Raw genomic sequence first — 12123 nt, 5'->3', positions numbered from 1 at the left:
GATAGGATATATTCTGTCTGAATTGTTTCTTTAGCAGCAAAGAGAAATTCATGCGTTAACACTGATATGCTTGTCAGGCCCTCGACAGTCAATCCCCATTGTGACCAATTCCACATATTTTTGAAACGGCTACAGACAGAAGTAAATAATCAGTAGTCACAAACTAAGTTTCTGTTTGTTTGTTTTTGTTCTAGTTTTTTGGTTAAACCAAGATAACGGACCAGATTTACACCAGAAGCATTTCAACACTAGCACCTTTATTGTAATCTATTTAATAGATTATTACACTATCTATGAATACCGAATACATGTAACAAACCTTTTCTTGTGGAAAAATAATAGATTTACAGAAAGTTCTAATATTTTTAAACTGGACTTTCAGAAAAAGAGTAGCAAACTAAATTCCAGTGAGTGAAACACAAACAAGAAATAAAGAAAAATGAGAATTTTCATTTGCTTCCAGTGCCAGTATGAAGGTGTGGAGGAAACAGATGAGGGTAAACCGGTGTGCCCTGAATGGCCCATGAGATTTTCCTAATTAATATAAAGTGCAGATTACTTAATTCAGACTTTAAGATGCTATTAAATTAGCTTAAAATTTGCAGTAGTTTGTCATGTGCAGGTCAACGCGATATTTATAAATTATAGTTTACAGAATTTAATTTCTTCAAATAAAAAGCCCCGAGCTTGAAATTGATTACTCCCTCTTCAGTGTTGCTTAGATCAGTGAGTAATGACATTAACAATAAAAGCAAAGAAGTGTGTTTAGATGCTATGATTTTTAAAGAAATCAATGGGGAAAAAAGGAATACATTTTTTTATATAAGTAAATGACATCCATGGATTTATTCTGCACAGGTGTGCATTTATTTTGACCCTTATATGCTATATAGAGTTGTCTGTAAGTTTGTACAGATTCCTGGTTTACATTCAGCCCCTTATGTATTTTTAATCGCTATTTAATGGTCACATTATATTTCATATAAACCAATACAGTATTTGTGGTTTAACCATTTTAGTGATTGGTTTAATGGAAATGTATGTAAATGTCATAATATTATAGAAACTTTCTTTTCTTTTTTTTTTTTTTAATTTAGGAGATATCAAACAAGAGCCAGGAATGTATCGGGAAGGACCCACTTACCAGCGACGGGGATCACTTCAGCTCTGGCAGTTTTTGGTAGCTCTTCTGGACGACCCTTCAAATTCTCATTTCATTGCCTGGACTGGGCGAGGCATGGAATTTAAACTGATTGAGCCTGAAGAGGTGGGTTTAGTAGTAGATTTTAGTTAGGAAAATCAGATATTTTGTAATATAAAGAAACATGTATTTGATTAACATTTCAAATATGTAGCTTTTTAATTTTAAAAACTTTGGGGAGACCTTTCAAAACTAAGGTTGGGGGGAAGCATGAATACATTTAAAATTTTAAAGAAATGAATATTTTGCAATTTTGTTCTGTTGAATATCACCCTACAGAATTGATGTTGAAGAAAATCAACCAGAGCATCATTAGCATAAGCCTTTACTCAAGAATACAGGGCTTGGGAAGTCTCTAAGGGAGCATCTAAGTTGGAGATCTTTGATAGTCTTTGGGGTGTCTGCTGAGGTTCAACTTGTTTTGATTATGGAGGAATTGTTCTTGCAAATTAGCAGTTAGTATTCGTACAATCTTGATTTTGTTAAGGGGGTTGGAGGGGAATATTTAGAGACTAAAGTCTCTGCAGTAAGGGATGGGGGAAAAACAGTTGTTGGGGGGGGTCAGGGATCAAGACATGCAAGCGCCACAGTGGGAAATTTTCACTCCTTAAGGAGACACAGGCCTGGTAGGAACATTGTTTCCCTTGGATTGTTGGTGACATATGTTTCAAGTCAGCTGGGCCATTCGCAATCCATTGGGAGGTAGGAGTAAAGCTTTAAATGTCGCCATAATGCATAAGAAATGACCAAAACGAGAGGACTCCGGATAGAGATAATATGGATAAATAGAACACATATTTATCTATCCCTGCGTCCCTCACAGCCCCCTCATTTTCATGTACATACAAATGGAGTATTTTCCTGAAGAACTGAATTCAGTTTTTTTCTTCCCACTACTAACTTTAGGCTTAAGGATACTATTGTTACTACAGCATAACCCACCAATAGCACTTTGGACCCATACAGAAAGGTGACTGTTATATGAAATGTTTGCATCTTTCTCTGCTACTATTAAAATCAACTTTAGTTTACATTAGCCAAGAAAGCAATGTAAGACTTTTAGCTAACATACCTGTGACTGAGCATATTGACTCATATATATATATACGGATACATATAGTATCTAGACACCTCAGAAAGGTAGAAAAAAATTAGCAAGTATCCAGCTAATTTTAAACCTAAAGTGATTAGTTTCATATAGACTGGCCATCTACAACCTAGGCTAATGGGCCTATACACCTTAAATTTTCTACCCTGTGAAACCATGTATTCAGCCATAATCAGATAATATGCTCTAATTTGATATCCAGAAGATAAGGTCATACACTTATGAAGATTGAAGAGATTATCTGATTCAAATGTGTTTAAAAGAAATAGGAAATAGAGGAGCTGGTTAGCACTGTTAAGTCTTCTCCAGGTTACAGCAATACACTAGTTACACTAGAGATTAGCCTGGCTCTGTTTCCCTTGCCTCATACGAAGCACACACCTAGAGGGGGCTCAATACTAGAATTTGTTTGGTTTTTTTTTAGCTGAGCCATCCTGCTACCTGTTGGCAGCTCAGCGGCTGCTCAGCTCGGGCTGGACTCGAACTGCTGTTGCTCAGAGCTCAAACTCTTGAGCGAGCTCTTAACCAACTGAGCCACTCGGCTGGTCCCTTCAATACTAGAATTTGGAAGTATCCATTATCTAGTACTGGCTAAATGATTGGGTGTTTGCATTTTGTAGTGTGTCTAAAGCTTATTTTGTCTGTCAAAGGAAATTCGCTTTTATGTAGATGTACTTAAGTGAGGTAAGTGAAAGGACTGCAAACATGTGAAGCACTAACAAATTGAGAGTAGGAACCCTTAATGTAAACTAATTTGAAAGCCCTTTAACATGATGGGAATATGTGCTCTTTACCTCCTGAAAGATGTTAATAATCATTGTAAGAGTTGGTTCATGCTAGAACTGAGTACAGGCAATAGGAATTTATATCATACGGCTGTTTCTCTTCATGTGTGATTAAAATAAAGTTGAGCAGAAACACATTTTTCATTTTTCCCCCATACATTTGTTAAGTTAGGGGAAATTGCTGAACTGTGACAGTAATTATTGATCCATTCAAAAGAGTAAAAATTCTTATGCTAGTGTTGAAATTCTTTATATAGCAACTGTTGACTTTTATGGTGATCCAGTTTAAATTAAGTAGAATACTTGACCAGATGACCACCAAATTCCATCAAAGTGTAAATTTCTATGATTTTTTTTTTCAATGCAAGGGAGAAGTACAATTACACCTGTTCCATACAACAAACCAACATTTATATACCTTGTCTGTAGCAGACTTCATAAAGTCAAACAGGGCCGGGTAACTCAGAGTTAGTAGACCATTTCCAAATAGTAACTAACTCAATGGCAATTGTGCAGTATGCACTGTCTCCTAAGGCCTTGGTTCAAAATGAAACATCCCAATTCTGATGGTTTCATTGTTCACTGTGTCAGTTGCTTCCATCAGGCCGTGAATGTGCTGTTTATGTTTAAATGTCTTCTTTAGAAAGTGTTTTTGAAATTTCTTTAGCCTGTGTGGCCTGTGTTCACCCTCTATTACACAGCAGCTCGTTGGAGCTCAGTGTCAGCACGCTCATGAAAGGTGGCTGTGAAGCTGTCCTTGTGGGAATGGCTCTTGGGTTCAATTTTTTTATGTTTTTTTCTTGCGGTTTAAAATGATAGTGAGTGAGACCGCAGACCTACGCTGATTATCTGCTCCATGTGTTTGAATAACTTTTAGCAAACACGTCATCCTTAACATCTCTCTTTTTCAGATATTTGGGACAATGAGATATTATTTTTTTAATCAGTCATGGATCTGAGGGAATTGTTCCAGGGAACAATTATTAGCATAGGAAAGCATCCATAGGACTCGGAATAGAAGTTTTTGATGATATTCATACTTTTTTAAGGTGGAAGGGTTACCAAGAAGTCTGCGAGTCAGGCCCTGATGGTCGTTTCCATTATTTACTGTTGCATAATCAAGCATGATTTTTAAAAACACATTGAATGATACTTGAACTATTACATTTTCCTATTTATTGTAATTCATTTGACAATAAGAGTGAATGCTGTCGCATCATCATCTTTTCACTCTCCTCACCTCCAGCCAAAGTTTTCATTTGAAGGAGTATTATGAGGAAGCAACTGCAGTTACTGCCACCATGGCGCCCACTCCATGTTGAAAATGGTGCCTTGGGTTTCGGTGGAGTTGGATGTCGTGGTGTTTGGTGGGTCCGATGTCAGGGCTGAAGGGACTTTCTTACTTGGTGGTTGATCTGACCTATTCAGGAAATTATTTATGCTAATTGTTAATTTTAACTTTCAATCTTTCTTGTTTTACTGTGCTAAGAACACTTAACATGGGAGATACCCACTCATCACATTTTTAAGTGCACCATGTAGTATTGTTAATTAACTACAGGCACTGTGTTGCACAGCAGAGTTCTAGAACTTATTCATGTTGCAAAACTTGTCTGTATCTCAAGCATATCGGCATGTCCCATTTCCCTCAACTTTACGATGAATGCAACAATGAAACAGCTCTCAAACCATATCTTATTGTTTTAAAACGTCCACTGATACCCACAGTGATAAGAATTCACTGGTATCTGAAGTCAGACTTGGCTTATACAATAGTATTTAAAAATGTATCTCTCCAGAAACTTCCACAATGCTGTTTTAAAGTTTGTTGCAAATATTTTGCTTTCTCCATGCATCCTGGTGAGTTTCTAGAAATAAATCATTTGTAAATGAATAAGTATCCAGAAATCCTTGTTTAATTTAAGGAGATATTAATAATTTATGTTCATGTCCCCTCCTGGTTCGCATGCGGCTCAGCTGCCATGTCTATTAAAGACTCGTTGAGGTCCATTGTTAGGTTTTTAAAAGACATTTTATTTACAAAGTATTGCTTTCATTTCTTACTGCCACCCTTGCGTTTCACTATTGCTCAGAGCATTTACATTAAAATGAAGTTTTTCTTTGGAAAATTAAGATGTCCCAGCCACTGTGACAGTCTGTTCAGATAGATAGTCATGTCCCTGTTAAATCCCGACTCTGTTCTCTTAAAAATATATACTGATACATTTGACTAAATTACATTGTATCTTCATTGAGGGACTACAAATTAGTGAGAGAGAAAATAGCAAGGATCAGTGTTTTTAAAAGGGGAAAAAAGCAAACAAACAAAAAAACCAACCCTGGAGAAAGTTTATTGCTAATAAAGTGGAGAGACAGTATGACCTCTCATTTCTATTTTAGTATATGTGATATAGCAACAACTTGAAATTTCATGGACATGAAAGAAAACACCAGCCCTGTTAGATAATGCTCTCTTGGGGTTGGCTAGGTATGAGTGGCAGCTGCAGTTTCTGCTCAAACTAATAAAAAGTAGAAATTAATGAGAACGTGACTTTAGCTATGCTGTCTGTATAATGCTTCAGCTAGCCCAGGGTGGTGGTTAGGTGTGGGGGGTGGGGGGATACATAAATATTGCAGAAGGAGATTTTATTAAAGCTCCATAGAAGACTCTCTTTGCCAAATAAGTTGCCCCTCCAAAGCCACATTCTGAAAAGCTCCAGTGATTTTTCACTAAACAACAAAGTGGACTTTCTGCTTTAGAGATTTTTGTTTGTGGACTCATATACATGATGACCTTTTCCATTTCCTTCTTATTTTTAGCATCCAGTTACTGTTCTCTAAATGAATGTTTAATTCCCTGGTTTAGTATTGGCTACAATTTCATCCTGATGCTGCTTCAGGCAATAAAAATCATTTACAGTCCAGATTATTAATTTGTATACCGTTTCCTCTGCTACACACACTGGGCCACTTGTTCACTCTTATTTCATGTCAAGCAGGATATCTTTTTCCTTTGGTTTATCGCAACCTCACAAAAACACCTTTATAGAGAGATCACTAAGCTGCTCTAAATCTAAAGTTTTTATCTAAAAAACTAAGGAGGGGAAAAAAAACACATAGTGTATCTCAGAATGGGAAACTTGCCTCATTTTAGTGAATTGCAGCCTGTTCATCCGCGTTGTAAACACATTCCCTTATTTCCATTTCATTTTGTATCCAAAACAATAGTGACAAAGAATTCTATTGTGATGTTTCAGAATCATCACTGCACGCCTGGTTTAAAAAGCAAACCAGGACACAGGAAATTCAGATGATGATAGCTTTTGCCTTTAGGATTTGGATGTGTTTTGGAGGGGTTGCATGTAATTAATGAATGAACCATTTCTATGAAATATGTTGATAAGTTAATGCTTAACACAACAATATAATTTTGTTTTGGTGGCAGGTGGCCCGGCGTTGGGGCATTCAGAAAAACAGGCCAGCTATGAACTATGATAAACTTAGCCGTTCACTCCGCTATTATTATGAGAAGGGAATCATGCAAAAGGTGAGCAGCTAATATAGCATTAAAATTCATTGAAATGTTGCACATAAATCTGCATGTCATGCTTTAAAAGCCACATATCATTGCATTGCTGAAGCAAGGTTTTCACTCACTTTAACATATGCTTAGCTCTTGGTTTTGCTTTTACAAGCCTTTCTATTTATAAATTCATGGGCCTCATAGACAAATGTGTAATAACATCATGTACCAAGTAGTAGACTTTCTGGAAGTTCCCACTTTATTGCATTTGATTTAAAAAAAAGGTTGACTCTGTACTAATATTGCACCTATACGTCCCCAGAAGTTGTTAATATTCTGCTCCATTCTCAAGAATTATTTAATTTTGAAATGCTTTTGTTTATAGATTCCAATTCAAACCAAATTCTAACTTCTCTCCTTTTGTTCTGATTCTAAAAACATTCAAAAGATTTCTTAAACTCATTCTGAAAAACATTTTTTCTTGCTTGAAGTCTTGCCTGGTCTCAATACCTGACAGCTTAACATCCTAAACCATTTATTAAAAATAAGTATTTGATCTTATTTTGTTGGTAGAATGAAGTGGAATATATTTTATTTTATTTCAAATGACCTGACCTTAAACTTTCAAAGTAGCTTTTTAACCCTTTTGCCACAATGGTCGGATATATCTGAATGAGTATTTCCATCTGCTGAGTGCGGATGGAAACTTCCAGAAAGGAAGTTTAGGAAAGCAGGTGTACATTTCCTATGTATTTTTGTGTTTTTCAAGAATGAATAATAGGACATTTTTATACATAAAAATAATGCCATTTATATACAAAGCAGCTCAAATTGTTATTGTTAAATGCATAAATAGTAAAAATATTAACTTTTTGTTTTTTTGTGGATTTCTGACATTTGGAAAAAAAAATCTTGAAATCAATCAATGCAGCAAAAGAGTTAAAAAAGTGAGGTAAAACAACAAATTTCACTTAGAACATACTGTAACACTTTTGAAGAAGGTAATGGATAAATGAATAAATAAAGGTAAAATATTTGAACATTTGTTGTTGCATCCTTTAGCCTTGCATATGTGTTCAATCTAATTGTCTTGACTATGATCTAAGTTTATGATGTATCCATTGTGAATTTGACAGTTTTATTATGCATCTTTTGTTCATTTGGGAGGACATGAACTGTTATATATTACAGGTTGTGGCATATTTTTATGTCACCATAGTTATGCCAAACAAAACTAGACCAGTTGGTACATCAAACATTAGAACAGAGAGAACAGCATCATTGAGTTTTCTAGACCAAAGGAAATCAGTGCTCCAGAGTTTGCCAGGTCCGAAGTTAGAGCTTCCAAGATACTTGAAAAGATAAGGCTGAATTAGATTCTCAGTTGCTTCCTATGTCTCTGACTCTCACCTTCAAAATGTATAAGCATTTACTACCTGCTCTTCCCATCTTCTTCCTCTCAGCCCTGGGGTCCTTTTTAATTCCTCCCTTCCTCTCACTCACCACTTCCATGTGCAGCCAAGTCCTTTCCAATGCACCCCATTCCTTTCGTTTTCATCACCATCTTTCTCATTCCAGCGCCCATCGAGTGGGCTGGTGCTGTAGATGGTCAACAGTTCCCCTGGGCCGTGTTGCTCAGCAGTAAAAGGAAATGCAGTCATGATTTAGATTTGCGTGCTAGCTTCTCATTGGATCACCTTTTTGAACAGATAAGCTACCTTCTTCTACTGAATGGTGGTGTCCTTACCTCATGCAAGTTATTGTGATTATGAAATCAAATAATGTGTTTGAGACACTTGCATTATACTTGGCACAATAAAAGTCTTCAACAACTTGTAGCTTTGAATGCATCTCATACTCAGAAGCCTATGTAGACCAAGGCATACTTGGCTTTTTTGTCTCAGCGGTTCACAGGGAGCTAAAAAGTATTATAAGATCTCGAGGTGTATGCACACCTCTGCTTTCAGACACAGTGTTTGACCCGGTATCTCCAGGATGTCATGCCTGGTCTTAAATATTGTCGAAGGTGTTCAAACGTATGCTTCTTATTACCAGTATCATCACTTCCATGTTTCTATTTATTTTCTCAGTTATCTCATATCTCATTTGTTTACCTCCTATTTTAATACATTGATAAGGCAAGATGCCATCAAATAAATAATGGCATAGATGTTAAAATACAGATAAACATGTTGTTGCTCCTCACAATTACAATTAGGCTGGAATTGCCAAAGAAAACTATGGGCAACTACCAGGGATACCAAAAAAAAGGTAAACAGTTTAAAAGATGTTATCTATGTATTACTTTTTGAAGTTGACTTGAATTACAGTAGCAATGTGTAGTATGACGTTTGCTCAAAAGATGGCACTAATCAAATGAATGCTAGCGTCATTCATTGTATTACAATTTTAATACAGTTTTTTTTTCTTTCTTAAAATGTGTATACTTTTTTGGCACCATCTGTATTTATTCATCAGCTAATACAGGATAGCAAAATGTGTATGACAGACCTTTTGGGGTGTCGCTGTATAATGTAAGAAAGGGTAGGTCGTTTACTGATGAAACATGCAAAAGTTGAAGTCTACTTGTAACTAGCACAACAATCAAGGCTTTTTATGATTTTTATGGACATACATACTGACTTTTCTGCCTCACATGCATTGAGCCTTTCTACTTGCTACCCCTGGCTCCCTCATTATCCCTGCATTCTAGAATGTCTTGTCTTCTCATCTTTATCTGTTAATCACATGTGCCACTCCAGTAGTTCAATAAATTCTAGTATAGTCATTCAGAAGAAAATTATGCAGTCCTTTTTTTAAAGATAAACAACTATGATATAAAATTATATATTGTAACGTGTAGGGGAAAATTATACTACACTTGTTAATGAATTTAAAACGGTGTGTATGTGGTGTATATAAAAGAAAATTAATTGGAAAGATTAGGAAATAAAACAAAAATGGCCAAGTGGATCTAAACATGTAAAAAAAAAACACACCCTGATTATTTCAGCAGTCATGGAAGAACTAAGAAACGGCAGAGCAGTAATGTTTATTATACCTTATAGACAATACATGTGTGTATGTCAATTTCAAAATTTAGAAATGCCTGGAAAAGTATATACAAATATTTTAATAGTGGTTATTTGTGAAGGATATAATGATAGATCATTATTTCTTTTGGCTTACTCTATAACTGTTAATTTTCCTGCAGTATCCCTGTATTCTGAAATTTAAAAACTTAACACACAAGTTAGATATCTAGTCTTTTAAAGCACAGTTCAAAAGATACCTCCTTGTTTTATTCTGATTCATCTCTCCTCCAAAAGTCATGTTTTATTTATCTCAGCATTGCAATTTGGGGATACTCAGCATTTTCCATGTTGTTAATGTAACACCTAGTAATGGAAGACATTGCTTATTTCCTTACTTTGGTTATCAGCTCTTGTTGTAAACTCTGCAGCCTTTAACATAGTCCAACAAATATAGTAATAGCCCTGAACATGTTTATTCAAAAGAAAAATGGAAGGAAGCAGTGAGTCAAGGCAGAGTCCTTAAGAGATTTTATAACCTTGATTGCATGTTACACATTTTAATTCCCCACAATAATTTATCACATCATTTCTAATTATAACAGATAGCAGCAGGTTGGACAAAAAACTCCAGTAGCCTAAAGTAAATACCTTTTTCTCCACAGCCCCAAAGAAAACCAAGCAGGTTATTTAAATGCTCTGAGGGGGTCAGCCGAGTGGCTCAGTTGGCTAAGAGCTCGCTCAAGAGTGTGAACTCTGAGCAACAGCAGTTCGATGCCCGGCCTGAGCTGAGTTGTTGCTGAGCTGCCAACAGGTGGCAGGATGGCTCAGCTAAAATAAATAAATAAATAAAAATAAATAAATGCCCTGAGGTTCCGAGGTTTGTTTGTTTGTTTGTTTATTTTCTTGAAATGCTTTGAACAAATAAAAATAGGAAAACTAGGACTCAGTATCATAGCTTTGTTTCTGATGTTTTTATTTTGATGGTAATTTCACCATTTCACCTTTATGAACTTAGTTTCCTTTTTATAAAGGACTGAAATGAAGAAGTTTATGCCAGGCTCCTCTGTTTGCCATGCAGTGTACCAGGGATTTCCCTCTCCAACAGCAGGCTTCCCTTCCAAGGAGCCGTCCCCATCTCCATTTCACTTTTAAAAAGGAACTGAGGGCAGTTGAAGAAACATACCCAAATTCATAAAAACTAAGTATTGACTGTTTTCAAGCCTAAGAATATTCAGATTACTTGGATTCTCAAAATTGGTTATCTTACAGGGTAAAAAATCCAGGGCAAATAGTATTGTAAATCTGAGTCCAGAACAGCAGTGCTCTGTGGTAATTGTTTTTTTTTTTTTCTTTCCAAACATATATAGTTTGTAAACGACGAACTCATTATTCCCCACAAAAAGCAACTAGAAGTGCCTATGTAATGCACAGGAACCCAGAGGGGATTAAATTTCACCTTTCTAAAATTACTGACTCTAGATACACACAAAAAGTTACCATCAAAGATCATACAAACAATCTTATTCATCCATATACCTCCCTCCTCCCCCTGCTTTGAGGACCTCGGAGTTGTTTATTAATGGCAGTGGGTAGAAAGGGGGACCATATTTGTTTCACTCAATTGTTTATAACTTCCTAGAGAAGCATTACTCTTCAAAATTTAAGTCTGGGACATGTCATCCCTACAAATTATGCCATTTCTTTATTTCAAGCAGCTGTCACATTTCTTTTTCTCCTTTCCTCCCTATGCGCTGTGTACTTTAAATTCCTTTCACTTTTTTACACCTCTTACTTCAATTTGACGCTTTACTCACATCCTTAACTTCTGTCTAATGCATCTTGCCTTCATTTTTAAAAGTGATGTACCCAGGATAATGCTATCTTCTTGATCCATCTTTCATTTAAATAAGGGTATGCATCTTTTCTTTTCTTTCTTTTTTTTTTAAATGAAAATACACAGAGTGGGGAAAAAAGCCACTTCGCCCTGTGAATCAGTGAATCACTAGTCTAGTCTTATTAGGAACACAGCACATTTTTCTTTTAAGCTTTGGAAGTTTCATTTTCTACTGTTTCAGAAATGTAATATGAGGGAGGCACTACACCTTAAAGGTCCAGTTATTTTACAAGTATAGCTATTACCTTTTAAAACAAGTAAAAAAACTTCAGTGTGAGATGTGTGAATGAAATCATTGATTACTTCCCCAAACAATGTAAGTTTATCTTTATATTAAAACAATCTGCTAATCTTCAGTTATATCTGGAATAAATGTAAATATTACACAATATTTTGCATTACCCTCAGTTGAACCGTTTATTTCACAGAGTAAAAACTTTTTTTCTTTTCTTTTATGTGTATCTGCTAATACTTGGTTGCTTATTCTTTTATCCTTCCTTTTTGGTATATTAAATCACGTTTTTTGTTCTTTCCCTTTCCTTCCCCATCTGGCATGGTGAAGACGTGTTTTTTTTTT

At 35.7% G+C, this 12123-nt stretch overlaps 1 protein-coding gene across 5 annotated transcripts in view; it reads left to right on the top strand.

The window, feature by feature from the left end:
* The window catches only part of ETV1 (ETS variant transcription factor 1), a 99720-nt gene that overhangs the window by 76300 nt on the left and 11297 nt on the right, over positions 1-12123 (top strand). For all 5 annotated transcript variants that reach the window (XM_019623865.1, XM_019623862.1, XM_019623864.1 and 2 more), the window contains 2 exons: positions 1098-1267; positions 6540-6641. In XM_019623865.1, the coding sequence (XP_019479410.1) occupies positions 1098-1267; positions 6540-6641 (272 nt within the window). The remainder of the gene's footprint in view (positions 1-1097; positions 1268-6539; positions 6642-12123) is intronic.

Source organism: Hipposideros armiger, unplaced genomic scaffold (genome assembly GCF_001890085.2).
Source record: "Hipposideros armiger isolate ML-2016 unplaced genomic scaffold, ASM189008v1 scaffold_568, whole genome shotgun sequence".
Classification (NCBI taxonomy): domain Eukaryota; kingdom Metazoa; phylum Chordata; class Mammalia; order Chiroptera; family Hipposideridae; genus Hipposideros; species Hipposideros armiger.
Note: the sequence above shows the minus strand (reverse complement) of the source record. Positions and strands in the feature narration are given on the sequence as shown.